At 37.0% G+C, this 21,249-nt stretch overlaps 2 protein-coding genes and 1 long non-coding RNA gene across 3 annotated transcripts in view; 1 reads left to right on the top strand and 2 right to left on the bottom strand.

The window, feature by feature from the left end:
* Positions 1–21,249, bottom strand: part of LOC143030059 (uncharacterized) — a 782,825-nt gene that overhangs the window by 36,235 nt on the left and 725,341 nt on the right. The window lies entirely within an intron of this gene.
* On the bottom strand, positions 10,643–15,112 carry LOC143029841 (uncharacterized). Its single transcript, XM_076192938.1, has 3 exons — positions 14,697–15,112; positions 14,417–14,512; positions 10,643–11,214 (listed from the first exon to the last, which is right to left on the bottom strand). The coding sequence occupies exons 1-3, from the start codon at positions 14,727–14,729 to the stop codon at positions 10,714–10,716; spliced, it is 630 nt and encodes a 209-aa protein (XP_076049053.1). The 5' UTR covers positions 14,730–15,112; the 3' UTR covers positions 10,643–10,713.
* Positions 11,196–17,136, top strand: LOC143029842 (uncharacterized). Its single transcript, XR_012966883.1, has 3 exons — positions 11,196–11,333; positions 15,954–16,133; positions 16,277–17,136. It is a non-coding gene; the product is annotated as an uncharacterized LOC143029842 (long non-coding RNA).

Here is a 21,249-nt window from a genome sequence, read left to right as displayed (position 1 = left end):
ATAGACGCTGGGTTGTGAGGTTTCACCAGGAGGGTGTCCTCTCCATTTCCACTCAGAAAACGAGACCTGGAGAGGCACTCAAGACCAGTAAAAGGGCCCAGACAATTGTCAAATGTCAGGTTGAGTCTAATTCAAGAGCGACTGCAAGGAAAATCAAAGAAAGTAACCCTAAACTGTTTGGCGAGGTGTCAGTCTGAAGTGCAAATAGTAGGATCATGGTGCTTGGGTACACAAGTCACTGACCTGTCACGAAACCTCTTCTCACCCTTAAACAGAGGTGCAGTAGAGTCGCTTTTGCTCATGAATATAGTGGTTGGGATAGTGACAAGTGGCTGAGTGTGCTGTGGAGCAATGAATCCACCTTTATCAAACAATACATGGGCAGCCACCTTTCAGTAAGATGAGCCTCTGCACACAAGGCCAAGTCATTGAGTGAATGGTTGGATAATTGTGCAATTGAGTATATCAGAGACTGGCCTTGTAATATTCCAGACATAAATCTAATTGTGGGAGGTAGTGAAACATGATTTACAGGGGAAAGACATCTCTACTGTACCCAAGGGGGAGAAGGAGATCTGGGAATCTTGGGCAAGGATATCACAGGATACACTTCAAAACCTTGCCCTTTCTTCCCAAAACATCTGCAGGAGGTTATCAAGAGGAAAGGGTGTCTTATTGAATATTAATGGTGAGTGAAATAATTAAAATTATTATATTTTCTATTTCTTATTAATATTTATTTGACAAAGTTGGGGCATTTTCTATGTTTTTCAACTGGGTGGACCAAATCATATGTTGAGCACTATATATATCTCATACCAAGACATCTTCTTTGCCATTTGTTTCCCCTTCAATACTTTAAACACTGCAACTGGGTTCCTTCTTACTCTTTGATCTCTTAACACTGGCAGATCTAGTATTTCCAGTCACTCTTTTTACTGTGTATTTATTTAGTTGCATCTACCTAGTTGTAGTATATGGGGTTTGAGCTGTGCTTATGGGGTTCCATCTCTGCCTCATCTCATCAGTTTTTGCCTCAGTTTAATTCTGTTGTTGGCCCGGATTATAGTTTCATCTAATTTGTTCCATAAATCTACACATCTATGTGGAAAGCTATACTTCCTAACATCTTTCAAACAAGTTTCCCTATTCAATTTTTTACCATGACCTTTTCTTGATCTTTCATCCCATACCAGCACATCCTCTTTATCCACTTTATCTATACTTTTTCCTGCTCTAAAAATCATTATTATATCACTTCTCTTTGCCTTTCCAATGTATTGACCTACCTAATTGAAGTCTACTTCCCACTTTTAGCTCCATTTCCAAACCTTGTTTAGGTCTCTCTATAGTGATTCACAATCAATATCAGTGTTCACTTTTCTCACCTTGTTTTACTTCTCTGTTTCTAATCCAATAATTACATGCACCATGTCCTACACTGTTGGGTGGTAATGGACCTTTCAATTTTGTCTCTACAATGTCCATTATGTTCTTTTTCCTTCAGGTAATCATTCATTTCATTCAAGCCTGTTATTAAGCCATCTATATTTGTGAAAGACACTTTTAATTTTCTGTTACCTCCATCCTGTTTTCTGTTTCTCTTCTGTTTTTCTCTGCTATGAACCATTTCATCACTTTCATATCCACTATTCTCCAATAGAATTTCTCGTTGTTTGACTCTTCTGTTCTCGGTTTTCTCCTTTTCTTCTATTCTTTTAGTTTTCTCTTTCTCTCTTCCTTCTTTAATCATCTCTCTTTTAATCCATACCTGTTTATACTAATCACTTTTTGCTAGTTTCCCTGTTTTTGATAAGATATTCTCTGCTGTTGTTTGTGATCTGAATTTAACCTTAATTGGTCTGGTCTTGTGTATATTGTATTTCCCCAATCTATATATTTCTTCAATTTCTTTCCCTATTTCCTGTTCATCTTCTAGCACTATTTTTAATATCTTGTTTACTTTTTCCTTCTTTACTCTTGTAGTCCTATTTGGATTATGCTTCTCTTCCATTCCTAATATAATTATACATTTCTTTTTATCTGCTAAGTCTCTTACTATATTCTCCTTCGCTCATTACTTTAATAACTGTGTCCTTAGTTTGTTCTTTCATCTGTTGTTTCACTATATCTCTAAATTCAAATTTGTTATTTTCTTGGACTTTTTTCCAACCACTTCTTTTGCTATGGAGTCTTTATTCTCTTTATTTTTCCTCTTTAATTCCTCATTCTCATCCTTTACTTCTTTTAACTGTCTTTAATTCTTCTGTTTCTTTAGTTAGGTTTTGATTCTCCTACTTTAGTTCTTCCAGTTTATCAACTCTTTGTGCAACTAGTGCTAGTAAGCTAAACCTAACCTCCCATGCTTTGTTCATTTTTGTTAGTTTCTCCTCAAGACTTACTAGTTGGGGGAGGTTATCATCTCCTCCCTCATTAAATCCATAGAAGTAATTATCTCCACTTTCCATTGAGCTGCTATTATCTATATTCCTACTTTTAATACCTCTGCTCACCTGTTCGACCTCATCTGTGTCATCTGCACACCTTTTGTTTACATCCCTTCTGACATCCAAGGCCCATTCCTCCCCTTCCTCATTTTCTTCCATTTTTCTCAATAAAGCCTCCCCTTCTCCTTTTTCTTCACCTCACTACACCATGAGCTTTACCCTTCCCTACTAATACAACACAGGTATTCCCTCATAGCTGAAATCTACGAAAATTGCATTTTTTTTCCGGAGTTCCAATCTTCGCCGTCAATCCAACTCTGTATTTACCTAGTTGTATTTTACGGGAAAGGGAAAGCTGTTCTTTTTTCAGGTCTTCTATTGTTGTCTTTCTTGATTTTCTTTCCATGTCCTCTTGTATCTCTACTATCCCATTTTATTAGATCCTCACTATCAATAATTTCTATGCCTTTCATGATTCTATAAATAGTTATAAAGTCTCCTCTCTCTCTCTCTCTTCTTTGCTCCAGTGTCTGTAGCTCAAGTTTTGCCAGCCTCTCCTCATATGATAGTTCTGAGAGCGTTGGTGCCAATTTCATAATTGCTCTTTGTATTCTTTCAAGTTTTGTTATACATTCTTTTTTTTAACTTGGTGACCACGTCATCGCTGCATACTCCAATTTTGGTCTTATTTTCTTCACCATTTCTTCATCCAGGTATGTAAATACCATTTTGATTGATCTTATTAAATTATAAGTTTCTCCAAAAATTTTGTTTATATGTTTCTCAGGGGACATATCATTCATAATAATGACTCCTAGGTCCTTCTCTTTTTCCACTTTTTCAATTTCTTCCACTCCCAATGTATATGATCTCACTATTCTTTTTTTTACTTTTTCCAAATTCCATTATACAGTGAGTCCTAATTATATGGTAATTCTTTATCTGGTAAATTCACAGTTACAGTATTTGGTAATTACTACCCTCGATTCTACTTACAGTAAGAAAAATTCACAGATACGGTATCGGCTAGATATTTTGAAGAGGAAAGAGCAAGGAGAAGCTATGTGTTATAATGGGTTCGGTATATAGTAATTGCAATTTGCAGTAAGGTCTTCAGGAATGCATATGTACTGTATAATGAGGACTTACTATACTACACTTCTTAATGTTGAATTCCATCTCCCACTTCCTACTCCATTCCCATACTTTATTGAGATCACTCTACAGCAACTCACAATCTTCTTCACTGATCACCTTTTTCAACATTTTTGCATTGTCTGGGAAGAAGCTCATATTACTTTCCATTCCTTCATCCATATCATTAATATATATAGCAAACATTATTGGGGCCAGTACTCTTCCTTGTGGAACTCCACTAATCACCTCATCCCAATTGGAATGTTTGTCTCTTATGACCACTCTCATTTTCCTTTCATGTAAAAAGTCTTCCATCCACTTAAGTAGTTTGCCCTGTATTCCTCCTGTAGTTTCTAATTTCTTTAGCAATTTCTTATATGGCTCCTTATCAAAAGTTTTTTTTCAGGTCTAGAAAGGCACAATCAGCTCATCCATCTCTTTCCTGTATTATTAGACTTGAATAGAAATACATGAAATACATGAAGTTTGTGACACCTGATTTTCCTTGTATAAATCCAAACTGCCTCAGATTTAGTACATTGTTCTTTTCCAAATGCTTTGTAAACAACAAACTGAAAAACAAACATGAATTAGAGAAACTACGACAAGGAGTTGAATACACAGAAACTATGAACAAGCATTTTAAATCGGTGTTTACGAGGGAGAACATACAGCCTAGAGATATCGAGTGGGAGGAAAAAGTCCCCCCTATGAAAGAGATAGAAGTAACAAGGAATGAAATAATGAAACACTTGAGTAATTTTGATGTCAGAAAATCGCATAGACCAGATGAAATGGAAAACTAGATATTGAGAGAATGCAGGAATGAACTAACAGACAAAATACATAGTCTAATAAACAGTTCATTGAAAGAAGGAAAAGTTCCAGAAGATTGGAAAAGAGTAAATATAGCACCAGTATATAAAGGGGGAAACTAGGAAGACCCTACTAACTATAGACCGGTCTCTCTTAGAAGTACGATAGCTAAAATTTGTGAAAGAATAATCAAAATTAGATGGGTGAGGCATTTGGAAAAAACAATGTACTAAATCCAAGGCAATTTGGATTTAGACAAGGATGATCAAGGGTCACAAACTTAATGTGTTTCTATTCAAGGCTAATAGATGTAATACAAGAAAGAGATGGATGGGCTGATTGTGCATTTCTAGACCTGGAAAAAGCTTTTGACCAAGGTGCCACATAGGAAGTTGCTAAAGAAATTAGAAACTGCAGGAGGAATACAGAGCAAACTGCTGAAGTGGATGGAAGACTTCTTGCATGAAAGAAAAATGAGAGTGGTGATAAGAGACAAACACTCTAATTGGGATGAAGTGATAAGTGGAGTTCCACAAGGAACAGTTCTGGCCTCAATAATGTTTGCTATATATATTAATGATATGAATAAAGGAATTGAAAGTTATATGAGCTTCTTTGCAGATGATGCAAAATTGTTGAAAAAAGTGAAGACTGAAGAAGATTGTGAGTCGCTACAGAGTGATCTCAATAAAGTATGGGAATGGAGTAGGAAGTGGGAGATGGAATTCAATATTAAGAAGTGTAGTATAATGGAATTTGGAAGAAGCAAAAAAAGAATAGTGGGATCATATAAATTGGGAGAAGAAGAAATTAAAAAAGTAGAAAATGAGAAGGACCTGGGAGTCATTATTACGAATAAAATGTCCCCTGAGATACATAAAAAAAAAAAATTGGAGAAACTTATAATTTAATAAGAACAGAGTGGCATTTACATACCAGGACAAAGAAATGGTGAAGAAAATACTAGTCACTTTGATAAGACCAAGATTTAAGTATGCAGCAATGATGTGGTCACCAATTACAAATAAAAAAAAAAAAATGTATGACAAAACTTGAAAGAATATAAAGAGCAATTACGAAATTGGCACCAACACTCTCAGAACTATCATATGAAGAGAAACTAGCAAAACTTGAGCTACAGACATTAGAGCAAAGGAGAGAGGATACTTGATAACTATAGAATCATGAAAGGCATAGAAACTATTGATAGAGAGGATCTAATAAAATGGGATAGTAGAAATACAAGAGGACACGGAAAGAAAATCAAGAAAGATAGTTATAGAGGAGACCTGAAAAAGAACGGCTTTCCCCACAGGGTAATAGACGTTTGGAACAAGTTAGATGAGAAAATGGTGTGTGCAAAAATAATATATGAATTCAAAAACAGTCTAGATAAAACGAGATATGAAGACGGGACACCACGAGCCTAGCTCCCCTTCCCGTAAAATACAACTAGGTAAATACATGATCTTCCTTTTCTAAATCCAAATTGCCTTGGATTTAGTACATTGTTCTATTCCAAATGCTTTACCCATCTAATTTTGATAATTCTTTGATAAATTTTATCTACCGTACTTGTAAGAGAGACCAGTCTATAGTTTGTAGGATCTTTGTTTCCCCCTTATATATTGGTACTATATTTGCTCTTTTCCAATCTTCTGGAACTTTTCCTTCCTTCAATGAACTGCTTATTAGACTATGTATTTTGTCTGTTAGTTCCTGCATTCTCTAAAAATCCAGTCTGACATTTCTTCTGGACCATGCAATTTTCTAGCACTGAGATTACTCAAGTGACTCATTATTTCATTCTTTGTTACTTCTATCTCTTTCATAGGGGGGACTTTCCCCTCCCACTCGACATCTCTAAGTTGTATGTTCTCTCTCGTAAACACTGATTTAAAATGCCTGTTCATAATTTCTGCCACTTCTGTTTCCTCTGTGTATTCTATTCCTCCTTGTCATAGTTTTACTAGTTCTTGTTTATTTTTCAGTTGTTTACAAATCTATAAATTAGATTTGGTTCATCTTTACATTTTTTCTATAAATCCTTTTCATATTTTCTCTTTTCTTCTCTACACACTTGCACATATTCTTTTCTATAACCAGTATATATTTTCCATTTTTCGGGTTTTTTGCCTTTCCTCCATTTTATCAAAGCTTTATCCCTTTTATCTTATAACTCACTACATCTTTTGTTGTACCAACATTTTACATATCCTTTTTCTTGTTTTCGTTTTGGAACATACTTTTCCACTCCTTCCTTATAAATTTTTGTAAAAAAAAATCTATTTCTCTTTTACTATTGTTTCCTCTTTGTACATCCTTTCCCAGTGTGCTTTTTGAAAAAAACATTCTCATTTTATCAAAATTTGTTTTTCCTTACATTCTTCCCTTTCTATATTGTTCATTTTTTCCATGTATTTTTCTTCATTTAGTTGCAGTTCTACTAATATGTGGTCACTTTTACTTATTGGTGTCTTATATTCAATCTTATCCACTATTTCAGGTTCTAGTGTGACTATTAGGTCTAGTTTCAATGGCTCTTCCTCATTTCTATACTTAGTATTCTCTTGTATCCATTGTGTCACTGTATGTTCTATAATCATATCAAGTAGTACATTTCCCCATAAGTCGTCTCCACCCTTCACTGTCATCTCTTCCCAGCAAATTTCTTTACAATTAAAATCACCCATTATAATTATTCTTCCTCCATCTTTCATTATCTTATTTAGTGTTATCCTTGTGTCTTCTAACATATTCTTGTGTTCTCTCTCTTCCCACGAAGTCATTTTAGGAGGCACATAATTCACCACAAACTTCCTGTTCTTCTTGTCCCTGTCCTCTATTTCCATCATAATCATCTCTACTCTATTCATTCCATATGTAACATTCCTCACATTTATATCCTTCTTAGTCAAGAACATAACTCCACCACCTTGTTTTACTTCTCTGTTTCTAATCCAATAATTATATACACCATGTCCTACACTGTTGGGTGGTAATGGACCTTTCAATTTTGTCTCTACAATTCCCATTATGTCAGGTTCTTTTTCCATCAGGTTATCATTCAGTTCATTCAAGCCTGTTATTAAGCCATCTATGTTTGTGAAAGACACTTTTAATTTTTTGTTACCTCCATCCTGTTTTCTGTTTCTCTTCTGTTTTTCTCTGCTATGAACCATTTCATCACTTTCATATCCACTACTCTCCAATAGAATTTCTCTTTGTCTGACTCTGTTCTGTTTTTTTTTTCCTTAGCTTCTATTCGTTTTTTTTCTTCCTCTCTTTCCTCTTTATTCATCTCTCTTTTTATCCATACCTGTTTTTGATAAGACATTCTCTGCTGTCATTTGTGACCTGAATTTAACCTTACCGTATTTTCTGGCTTAAAATGCGCATCGGGTTATAATGCGCACCCATGCACTTCGTTATCTCAGTACACAGATAGCGCGCCCCGACATATAATGTGCATGCCCGATCGCATTTGTCTATAATGCAGTTTTACCTCTGTATTTATATCATGTGAACGAGGTTAGATGGAGAAGTATTTTTCATTGGCTAGAGCCACCGCTGGGAAATCTGTTGATTTGTCACTAAATTAAGTATCAGTTTAGGCATCAATCAGGACACAACTAAGAAAAAGTCGGAACTACATGTACCGGTATATGACTCATGTTGTGCATTGGTCCCTTATTACTTTGTAGCTTAAATAGTTTGTAGGAAATATGATATAAAAAAGTTTATTGTAAGTAAAATATACAGAAAAATTTTGGGATTTTTACAGAAAATGTTCATTTTATATCTTGAGGAAATAATTCGTCTATACCATTTTTTATTTAATACTGAAACTACGAATGTTTCGTTTTAGCTTTGAACCTGCAATGACAGAGGTGAAATAGGACAGTCTCTCATCGAGGTGACGTTTAGTTAATACAACTCCCGAAAGAGGGTGTTGTAGTCAGGTGTTTGACACGAGTTTATGAACGGCCGCAACGGAATTTGTACCATACCTAAAGTGAAGCAACAAAGCCAACATAAAAATTCAAACTAAGATGCTGTGAACATGGGCAAATATAATGAATATTGATCATGTTTCATGGTGTTTAGGTCTAAACATGAAAAATAAGATTCGATAGATACCTACCTATACCAAATATTTATATACGGTAGCCCATGCTGGCGTATTCTTTCATGTCACCATGGCTGTTCTTCTTGTTCTCACGGAACGTCACGGAGAAGTGTGCCGTCCCGACTTTGTGACGGCCAACATCGTCACGTTGTTGTGAAAAAAATTACACACACAGTCGCAGAATTTTTATCGTAGGCCGTAGATAATGCGCACCACCGGATAATGCGCACCCCCCATTTTTAGGCCCTTCCAACGGAAAAAAGTCGTGCACTATACGCCGGAAAATACGGTAATTGGTCTGGTCTTGTCTATACTGTATTTCCCTAGTCTATTTCTTCAATTTCTTTCCCTGTTTCCTGTTCACCTTCTTGAAAAATTTAATACTTTGTTTACCTTTCCTTTCTCATCTCTTACTCTTGTAATCCCATTTGGATTATGCTTCTCTTCCATTCCTAACATTATACATTTCTTTTTATCTGCTAAATCTCTTACTATATTCTCCTTCTCTCTCATCACTTTAATAAATGTGTCCTTAGTGTGTTCCTTCATCTGTTGTTTCACTATGTCACAAAATTAAATTTTATTATCCTCCTGAACTTTTTCCCAACCTCTTTACCTCTTTTGCTATGGACTCTTTATTCTCTTTATTATTCCTCTTTAATTCCCCATTCTCATCCTTTACTTCTTTTAACTGTCTTTTTAATTCTTCTATTTATTTAGGTTTTGATTCTCTTTCTTTAGTTATTCCAATTTATCAACTCTTTGTGTAATCAGTGCAAGTTGACTAAACCTAACCTCTCATGATACATTCATTTTTGTTAGTTTTCCTCTAGACTTGCTAATTGGGGGAGGTTGTCATCTCCTTCATTAAATCCATAGAAATAATTATCTCCAATTTCTATTGCACTGCTCTTATCTATATTTCTACTTTTGATCCCTTAGCTGACTTGTTCGACTTCAGCAGTGTCATCTGCGCACCTTTTGTTTACAGTACACCCTTTCTGACTTCCTGGGCCTGTTCTTCCCCTTCCTTATTTTCTTCCATTTTTCTCAATAATTCCTCCCCTTCTCCTTTTTCTTCACCTGCCCACTACACCACGAGCTTTCCCCTTACCTACTAATGCAACACAGGTACTCCCTCATCATTGAAATCCACAATTTTTTTTTTTTTTTTCCAGAGTTCCAATCTTCACCATCAATCCAATGATCATGTGTGTGTGTGTGTTAGTTATGTTTACCTCTTTGTTGGAGCTATGCTTATGGGTCCCATCTCTTTATGTATACTGGATTATTTCTTATGTTTCACAAATTGATGAATCTATGTGGAAAGCTATTCTTCCTAAAGTTTTTAAACTATCTTTAATTATTTGCTGTCCTCTTTATGTTTTTTCATCCCATACAAACAGATACTCTCAATTTTCTTTCTATTACTTTTCTCCATTCTAATTATAGCTATCATATCACCTCTTTCTCTTCACTCCTCCAACATGTGTGTATGTGCTTCACCTTAGTCTTGGATAATTTGCTGGATTTATATTTGATTAAATATCTAACTTGGAAAGAATATTTGGCCTCTAAGAGCACATGCGCAATCTTATCTTCAACTAAAAGAAGACTCAAAGCTTATTTACACTTTCTAACCTACTTATGTAGAGAGAAATCTATACCAATCAACATAGGGGTGAATATTAGTACTATATAACTGTTCTACCAATGAACGCACAGGTTTGATATAAAACCCTTCCTTAGGTCAGCAGGGGGCAGAGGCTACCAAAGGTGCCAAGCAATATGGGGAAGGTGGGCAGGGATTAATAATCTTACTATGACTCAGTGCTTGTCGATTTGGCACAGTAGTTCAAATCAAATTTTGCTATAAAAATAATCTTAACTAGCAGCTACCATCAGTATCGCTATGTTATGCCCAAATGCACTCTTATTCCAAAACTAAACAGTATAAGAGAATCTAATTACTCACACTTTTCAGTCAAATCTGATCATATGGTGAAATTTGATTGTGATCATTCAATTCATGCAAGTAGTGTTCAGCTTACGCAGTCATTGATGTGTCTAAGTGTTTCTTATACAATTTGCAATAAAATGAAGTAAATGGAAATTGCTGAACATCCCAAGTTGCCCCTGCAATTCTAGCATAAAACTTTTACGTGTAATACGAGCAAAGAAGTGCTACAAGCAAGAGGATGAGCAAAATTCATGTGATAAAGTTGTAATATTTAGTAAAAGTAACACCACCTTCTCTTGCACCACCTCCTGATGCGCCTGCGCCATCTCCTCCTGAGTCGCGGGTTCTGTTGTAGTCGTAGCTGATGGCGTGGTAACAGAGGGGGTTGTTGTGCTTATAGTTATAGAAGAGGTTGTAGAAGTAGTTGTTGTGGCAGAAGTAGAAGTTGAGGTAGGCTGTGCTGTGGTTTCAGGAAGGGAAGAGGTTGGGGTTGTAATAGTATCTGTGGCAGGTTCTGACACAGATGTAGTACTAGTAGTAGAAGTAGCTGGAGTAATGGCCATAGTAGTTGTAACAGAAGCAGTAGTAGAAATAGTTGAAGTGGTCACAGTGGTAGTCACAGTGGTGGTCACAGAGGTTGTTGTGGTGGTTGATGTTGTGGTTGTGGGTTTAGCAATAAGGGTCTCTTTTGTGGTTTCAGTAATTTTGGCCTGAACTTCCTGTACCTGTGGCTCGACCATGGGAAGGAGGAGGAAGAAAAGAAAACAAATTATGATGAGTACTCATCCAAAGAAACGTATCAGAATTCTACTTGTCACATTAAAAGTTCCAAAATACTTTCAAGGTAAGGTGAGAAAGGATTTTACAGAGGTTAAGTAAAGCAAAACTAAGCAACAAAATATCTATAAATGGTGCCAAAAAATAAATGAAATAAACAAATTGTGATCTGATGTCTCCTGGAAAATCAAAGTACATGATAATAGAATGAACAAAATTATTTTTGAACCAAAACTTTTATACAGCAGAGTCATGAAAATATGTAAGTTAACTTAATTTAATCAATGTATAATATTAACACAGAATTAATTACATATTTCAAATTCGAATATATACAATTTGGTTTAAAGACAATCATCTCTCCTCAACAATATTTAAATACTTTTCCCTCTTACAAGTAACTTTGAAATAATGTAAAAATAAACTTTAAATAAAAAAGCTTATTAAGCAATATATATATATATATATATATATATATACATATATATATATATATATATATATATATATATATATAATGATATATATATATATATATATATATATATATATATATACATGCACCCCAGTTTTCTTATTTCTGTATAAATATTATGTTCTATGTCTCTTTCTTGTACTCTGAGGATGTCGTAATAGACGAAAACATTTAGTATTCCGACTTTATTTTCCTTGTGGTTTCTGCAGTATATATATATATATATATATATATATATATATACACACACACCAAGAGCTTTTTCTCCCTTACAAAGGAAGTAGCCAACTCTAAGACACATACCTACTCCCACCCATTTCACTCCTCTCCACCACCCTTTCCTCCCTCTCATCTTAGCTTCTCATGGATGATTGATCATCCCTGCAGCCTGCCTACTGTCCTGGTTCATCCCTGCATCCTGCCTACTGTCCTGGTTCAGAAACAATGTAGCAAGACACAGTATATCTACAGCAAGGCTGCTTCACTTAATCGGCAACCCCCTTTCTCCATTCCCTCTTGCAGAAAAAGAAGGGGAGAAATCCCTTCAGGCTGCACCAAATTATCATTCATACATAAGCACCCCCTACCTTTCTATCCCCTGCCCCTCCCTTGCTTGCTTTACAGTATCATCTATATGCAGTCACTCTTCCCTTGTCGCCATCTCTTGCCTTCTCCCTTCCTTGCTCAACAGACATTATCCTCTTGCTCATTGCCCCCTTCATCCCATCCATCCATCTCATCCTCGGTCATCCCTTCAGATTCACTTCCTCTACCTCTGCCTTCCACACCCTTTTTACTAATCTTTCATCACTCATTCTTTCCGTATATCCAAACCATTCCAATACTCTTTCATCAGCCCTATCTGTCATCTCCTTTTCCACTCCTGCTCTCTTCTTCATCACCTCGTTTCTCACTCTATCTGACCTAGTAACCTCACTGTACTTCTCAGACATTTCATCTCAAACACATTCAAACTTCTCCCTTCTGCCTCTCTTAAATTCCAAGTCTCTGTCCCATACAAAGCTCACAGCTCAATCACCCCTTCATACAAGCTCCTCTTAGCATCCGTTACCAGATGCCTATTTCTCATGACATTTTTTTGGTCCCCAAAGCATTTACTTGCTCCTCTCAATCTATGATTTACCTCTACCTCCACTCCTCCCTTTACTGCCACATGCAACCCCAAATACCTAAAGCTATTCACCTCCTTCAGCCTCTCTCCTTTAAGACTTACTTCCAACTCACTGCCATCTCTCCCAGTGTACATCTCGTCACCTTGCTATTACCCACATTTACCTTCAACTTTCTCCTATCGCAGACCTTCCCAAACTCTGTCACTAACTCCCTTAATACCCCTTCTGACCCTGTCACAAGTGCAGTGTGGTCATCAAATAACAACTGGCTCACCTCCCACTTTTTTCTCAAAAGGCATGAACCCACTCCAACCCATTTCATTTACAGATACTCCACTCCCATTCACCACCCCTCCCTCCTTCTTTTCTTGGTTCCTCATGAATGACTGGTCACCCCTGCATCTTCTCAACTGCCCTGGGTCAAAAGCAGTGCAGCAAGACATAGCTCATCCACAGCAAGGCTACTTCATTTAATCGGCAACCCACCCCTCTGTCCCCTCATGCAGGAAAAGAAAAAATTGAGAGAAATACCTTTGGGCTGCCTCAAAATATCATTCACACATGTTTAACTTATATGCCTTTGACAGAATACCATGTTATTCCTCAACTTGAAGATATAAGTGGAAGCTACTCAATTTATCTAATTACCTGTACACTGCCGTTCTTATCCTTATTCTTCTAGCAAATTCCAATATTGAGTAGTGATGTGACTCAATAGAGATTTCAAATGTTCTATATCTCATTTATGTCCATTCTTATCATCATGCTTTTGATATCAACTGTGTCTACATATAATGAAGTTTCATCTACCATGATTTTAACCTTTACTTTCAATTTTTTTTTAACTTTACTTTCAATTTTTTTTTCATAAATCAACAGCAGGCAACCATATTTCTGTAACTCTTGTACAACTTAAAGGATAAGTATTATTCAACTTTTGATACCAAAATAATGCATATGCACCCTAGGGAAAAGTAATCATGTTAACATATTTTTCATGACTCCACAATATAAGACTACTAAAATACAAATACAATAAACCCAGTTTTAAAGATAACAGGCAATGTTGAAAAAGAGCAACAAATCTGAGTTTAAGAAGAAAATAAAAGTATGCAAGCAATAAAAACAAACTGATAGTTTTATATAACAAATAATAGGCATGCCAAAAGCAAAGATTAAAAAAAATAAAGAGGTATGAAACCACTTTTATGTATTTCTGTTATCTGTAGCCAAGGATTCTCGCTTTTGTACTTCAACAGATTTACTTGTTATTGTCTTAATAGAATTATCTTTCTGTGACAAAGTACAATAGAACTGACATCATGCAAGAGATGAAAGATGTCATTGAATAGTCAAGCCTTCCAGCCAAAACTTGAGCAAAAATAAAGGGCATGTAATGGCTGAATTAAAGAGCAATAGACACTATAGGGCACTGCACGAAGAATGAATCAAAGTACTGGAGACACGCTAAGAAGAAATCAAAGAACTCAAACATTAGGTTAGGAGGGAAGATTCTAAGCATCTAGAGGATTGAATAATCACCTTCTGAGCCACTCCCGACCCGAACATGCCAAACAGGTTGGTTTTGACCCCGAAAAGGCCCGCCTTGGCTTGCGGAGCCGCTGCCTGGGGGCCGGCCTACGACATAATGAAACTTTGCTCATTTAGCTGCATTTAAGAAATTATGTGTGTGTTTGTATTACATCAGTTCATTCCCCTATCTTATCCATGATTAATTGCAAAGTCTAATGTACATCAATAAAAAGACTAAAAGAAGAGAAGCTTCATGCACAAAACTGAGAATCCAAAGGCAATTTTTCACCTTGGATTCGAAAGATTTCTGCATCATTTTCATTTTTTCCTCAAAGGATCTCTTAAAGGGAAATCCTTCACTTTTCCAGGCCTCAGACTGCTGCCCTGCCTGACTTTTTGGTTCAGCTGTCTCATTCTTAATAGTAGGTATAGATTGCTCTGGCTCAGATGAAGATGTAGGAGGAGGTGGTAATACAGATTTTTGAGATTCAGGAAGTTGTTGTTGTTGTTGTTGTTGTAGTAGTTGTTGTTGTTGTTGCGCTTCAAGAGAAGTAGGTTGCTGTTGCGTTTCAGGAGGTTGTAGAATTTCAGAAGGTTGCTGGGTTTCGGGCAACACCTTCTGCTGTGCGTCAGTGGTCACCTTTAGGAATGAGGTAGATGCACTTGAATGAAATCATCCTTGAAGAACCTCTCTCTTGGTTTGAGGCCTAGCCTGTACAATCTTCAGCAGTTAACCAGAGAGAAAAGCTCAAGAAGTAAACTAGTCTCAGCATTGCTTTGTCTCGTTTCATGAAGTATGGAATGAATGATGATGTTTGGAAGGGTGGGGCAAGAAATAGGAAGAGAACATGCTGAGTATGTTCAAGAGTAATAGATTCAAAACAAAGTTAATTTTAGCAAGGATCTATAAGGTTATATAGTATTCTACAAAAATAGGTAGTTATTTCTTCTAATTCATATCTACCAAAAACATTTGATAGTCCTGAAAAGATAGCTTTATAAATTATTGGGCTGTAGAAGAACTTTTACAACAGATAATGTAAAAAAAGAAAAAAAATTGGAAATAAAATTTATCCCCAAAAATATGGAGAATACATAATTAGTTCATCACTCAAAAGCTAAAGAAACAAAATTTCACATACAATTTACATGTAAAGTAAGGAATGGTCACATCATGCAGGTTTACCGAGTTTATGAAGACTTCACAACCAAACGGTGTTTGGGTTGTACGAGACTGATCTTTCCAAAGATGAAACTTGTATAAGTGCACCCCAGATGTGGCATGCGCTAGACACACAGGTGAGGTTTGCACACTCTGGAGGTTTTTGTATTTGCCAGAGTCTAGACTCATGCTTAAAGAAAAAAATCTTCAGAAGTATAACCCACGAAGCAATATCAAAAGAAAAAAAAATAATAAACAACCTTCGCTTCATCTGTTGGCACTGCCATTTCTGGTTCCTTGCTGTCTTGCTCTTTTTGCTGCTGAAGTTCAGCTTGATGCTTTCCTTCCCCTCTTTGTTGCATCATCTTCATTTTTTCTTCAAAGGTCATCTGTTTTTTCTTCTGAACATCAACTGCAGAGGAGTTTGTTGTTGCTGCAGCAGATGAAATCGGTGTGGGCTTTCGTACCCACGTGGCAAATTGATCGAGAAAAACAGAGGTCGAGGAAAAAAGTTTAAGTTCCAGAAAGTTGCATGTCACCTCAGGAAGAAAAACTGCTTGTAAGGTGAGTATACACAAAAAAAAAAGCATACTATGTGAGGAAAAGAAGTAGTGTGTGGATATGTGTCATGTGATAATGAGATTTACTCAAAATTGTTTTTATGCCTTTTTCTAAACCAAGACTGACCAGTCAAATTTTTTGTGCAGAAAATGTCGAGGAAAAGCTAAGAAATTTCATCACACAAGATTCCTCCAAAATATGAAAAGAAGTGGGAATATAAGGAAAACCGTACAGAAGAAGATAAATGCAAAAAGGATTTAAGAGTGAAGCAATCTGAAGTCCATACCACAGATGGAAATTTATGAAATGATACGAAGCAAGGCAAGTGGCAACCAAAGCAACCAGGATTTCAAAGTGAAGTGTAGCCATTCTAGCAGAAGAACCATACCTACAGTATAGCCAAACCTTCACTTAGCCACATCCAATATAACCATACCCCAGTATAACCAAATAACTGTATAAATATGCCTAAAGTGTAGCAGTACCTTAGGGTTTTAATAACTACAATATATCATGTCACCATACCTTTGGTATTCCTCTCCCTGTGTTGTAATCATACCTCAATTACACAAATTTCTACAGAATTACTGCACTCATGGAACAGCCATGAGTCGAGTATACTTATACTTACATTGTAAGCATACTTCCAGGGTGATCAGAACTGTTGGTTGGGTCAGACCAGAAACAAAGTACTGCACCTGTTACCTTAATTACACCGACAGTGAATAGAATCCTACATGCTGACTTGTCTAAAGTATTGCTATACTACGGCATATATAAACCTCATACATGTATGTAAATAGTATTTTTAAGATTACATTTAATTTCAAAAGTCCTCATTTACAACTAGGGGTGACATTTATTCTTTGGTATGGCAAGCTATGTAGAATAGCATTTCCTGTTATGGAGCAAAGCCATCATTATCATACAACCTGTAAGATATTCGCAAGAAGAAAGGCAATGCATGCAGCATAATAAGACCTGTTGAAAAGATACTGTTAGAATAGATAGACCTGTAATACAGTACCACATCTGTCTAACAAACAGTAATGTCAGTGACCTTTCTTACATTCACTACTGTCCCAAAACCCCAAGGATCTATTAGGTCAGAAAAAAAAGGGGGGGGCATCAAAATAATGAAGGCACCTTTCATTGGACCAGTGGCACACATATACAGTTAACATGCTGTTTCATTCATAAGTATGAAGTTCAAGGCTGCAAAAGAGTTGGTAAAAATGTTACTTCTTTTGTATATCCATTTCAGGCATCACTGTATCTTCATGGCATACTATAAGCCTTTCTATCACAAATGGTCCTCATTTCCCTGACAGCATAGACTCTGGTGACCTATAAACTCTTTAGACAAGGATATACACTGCCATTTTCTAATGAATACTTGTGCAAATGATGCAGTGAAGACAACAGCTTTGTAAACAGTGTGCTACCAGATCTAGTTCATACTTAAGCAGGAGGAAGAGTGAGTACAATCAGAACAGTGACCTAGACTTTAACCTACTTAGAGCTTTATTTTGACACAAAGTCAAAAGATGAAAGACTTGTGGCCAAGAAAATAGGTCTGTTAGTACAAGGCTAAGAAGACCTTTTTGAACCAATAGAAATGGAATTGTGGCAAGATTAGGTTAGATGTACATGGTACCAAGAGTTTTGCTTTGATATTGGAACAAGATGCAAGTTGCAGCCAAGTTCAGAGCTCTGCATGCATTATGCCTTGAGCTTTCATTTGATATTGGAACAAGTGTTCAAAAGTTCTGGACAAAAGGATGGCTACACATGCGTGAGTCCAAAATTGTTTCCAATGAGCCAGACCAAGAGAAACAGTTATGAAGGGGATAGATCCAAAGATATCATTGTAATATTGAAATACAAGAAACAAAGATGGGCCAAAATGGTGACACATGAACAGTGAAGAGTTGTCATGAGAGAAGAGCAATATTATTTGCAAGCAAGATGATGACTTGACTTCACTTCCACAGGGGCTGTGAGCATGATGCATTTCTTAAACAATCACCTTTTGTGCTTCATCTAGTGCTTGGCTTCCAGTTCCTGTTGTCAGTTTTGCCATCTTGGCCTGAGAGCTGAGTTGTTTGTCTCGCTGTTCCTCGGTAGTAATTGGTGCCTTTGGAGGCACAGTGGCTTGTTGAGCCTTCCACAGAACCATAACTGGCATTAGCCATTACCAATACTACAGCCCATTCAGTTATGATGAGTTGCATGAGCCAAATATGTTATGGGCATTACTATCTGGGGTAGCATTATGGCAACGTTAATAAATGGTAATACTATGATAGAACTAACCAGGCAACATTACCCAGTGTTACAACCAAGGGCAGTGCTACCTAAGGTAACATTACCAAGGGTAGCACTTCCAAAGCAAAGCTAATTATGGGTAGCACTACCAAAGGCACTATTACCAAAGCCAGCAACACCAGTGACTGCTATACTAAGAACAACTATGCCAAAGTTAGCACTATCAAGGACAATATTACCAGTAAAAGCACTACCACTTGCAATATTACCTAAATAAGCACTACTGATGGCAATATTACCAGTATAAATACAATCAAGAATGGTACGGCCTGTAGTAACACTAACAAAATTGGCACTGTATTACCAGGATATTATTGCTAAGGGCAGTACTACCAGAGGGAAGTGTCATGAATAGATGCCACAGTCAGTATTGCCATGGGAAGCACTGCACAGTGAGACTATCATTGGTGACAGTACCATGGTCAGCATTACAGACTGCATCATCATGAACTGTACCATCTATGGCCACACTGCTGAGAGCAGTATTTTCATGGGTAACAACATCTATGGAGGCATTTTAAGCAAATCTTGTACTATCAAAATGTATTGCTGCAAAATATAATACTAGTAAAGGCAATACTGACAAAGATAGCACATAAAATGACTACATCACCATTGTCAATATCAACCAAGGAAATACTACCATGTTAAAAGCTGATATGAGTAGCATTGTTTTGGATTAAAAGTAATGCTGCTTTGGTGATAAGTGCAGTATTATCCTAATCAGTAAAATCAAAGGTAGCACCAAAAAACAGAAGTAAAAAAACAAAAAACAAAAACAAAAAACACACTTTCAAGGCTATGCTAATGATTGTAGCTCTGTTGTATGATGTATACACTCTTTCCAGGACTACATGGAATGGCACTGCCATAGAAAATGTTTGTCATTAATTGTGATACCAAATACAGAATTAACAAAGAGTAATAACTTATGACAATGTTACCATGGCTGATATCAAAAGCAGTACTGCCATAGACATTATATCCTAAAATGGAGGTATGAATCTTTGAATTTTACTTTCAACTTTGAATCAAATTTCTAAACTAATGTGAAAACAAGTACCATCATTCTACTTAAAAAGGACTACCAACACCAAAATCTGAATGTACGCCATTAAATCATTGTATTGACCCGAAAAGGGATCAGTGTGGCCCTGAAAACTGGCTCAACCTTTAAAATGGTCCTCGTATATTTTGACCAGAAACTTCTAGTTATCGCAATCAAGCCCAAAACAATGGGCCATGCAGCAAGACAGAAAGAGACATGGAAGTCACCTTGGCAAAAGGCGTGGGGACCATTATACCCTTGGACATTTGCCGCATCTTTGCATCAAAGCTCATCTTCAGGGACTCCTTCTGCCCAGTCTCCTGTTGCTGCTGCTGCTGCTCCCCCGCCACCTATGAGAAGGTGGAGGTTAAGCGCGACAGATGTGGAAAAGGACAACAAAGCTCAGGTGGTTCAGGAGGACCCAATGGGTTTTACTCCTGCAGTAGCAAAGCAGCCTAACGGGGAAGTGTCTAGTGCGAGGTGTGGAGTGCGTAGAGTCTAGGGTGCTAGGAGTGCTGACCATTAGCCATGCCACTAGAGGGCCATCAGAAGAACATCTACGTCTGGCACTAGGGGAGCCTGGCATTGGCTTTTAACGAGTTGGTTATTTAGCATCATAATCTGCTACTAGTGGCATTTACTTTAGGCTTTGTTAGTTGGAAGGCGAGCAAGAGAGAACATGCTGGCCAGGAGGTCAGGATCGCCCCTTCTGTGCGTCGCTCCTTCACATGCAACTACTCCATGCAGTTTATCTCTCACGGAGCCTCACTCAAATCAAATGTGTGGGTTAACTCTTATGGTACAAACCACCATCTTTCAAAGAATTATCAGAGTAAGAGCTTCGTAGTTTATGGGATGTTTGAATTATAGAATATAGTCAACCGAAGGCCAAAATTATTTTCTTTGTTTTCGCTTGAGAGAGAATGAAAAAGGAATACTGAAAACGAGATGTCATTCCAAATCAAATTCTGGAACCTTCCATGCACGAAAAAGTCACCTTGGCGCCTTCCGGGGACTTCGCCTGGCGGGCCTTCATGTCGAAATCAATTATCTGGAAACAGTAAAACGTTTCAGCTCCCACTCAGTCCAGGAGGCAGCAGAGAGGTGGGATGTAGGGATTGAGTTGTTGGTTATGGGGGCATTACTACATCAACTATCAGCTAGGATGTTTAGAAGAGGTAGACGATGCACAGGCCAGTGGCTGTGATGCTGAAGGTGGACAGGGAGGTTGTCAGGAATGTTCAAGTGTTGCTGTCTTGAAGGACTAGAGGAATGGTTAGTTGGAGAGGATAAGATAGAGGAATGGCTGAACAATACCAAAAATTGTTATATTATCTACAGTCAACTACACTTATAGATTAATCTTGATAAAAGGAGGCAAAAGATATTTAACAAGGACTGCTGGTGCTGAAGAAATTAGTCTACAAAAGGAAAGGCAACCTCCCTATACTGGAAAAATGCAGACTGGAGACAAAGATTATGAATAAGAGCCTGCAAATATTATTTCTGAAGAAGAATTAAAGTCAAAGTGATGCAGCAAGGTAATGGGGTGTGTGGTTGCTTACTACAAGTAGAGGCGAGTGCCTTTGAATATGTCATGAATACTGCTGACATTTTTCAAACTAAATGTGGCATGAGATACTGATAAAATTCTGAGAATTTAGGTGACACTTTAAACACTTATGGGATATACTTTTGTACAAAATATAGGCCAGATCATCATTTGAAGTAGAGCTTAGATAA

Source organism: Oratosquilla oratoria, chromosome 11 (genome assembly GCF_046742065.1).
Source record: "Oratosquilla oratoria isolate Oo_2021 chromosome 11, ASM4674206v1, whole genome shotgun sequence".
Lineage (NCBI taxonomy): Eukaryota > Metazoa > Arthropoda > Malacostraca > Stomatopoda > Squillidae > Oratosquilla > Oratosquilla oratoria.
This window is presented reverse-complemented; position numbering and strand designations above follow the sequence as displayed.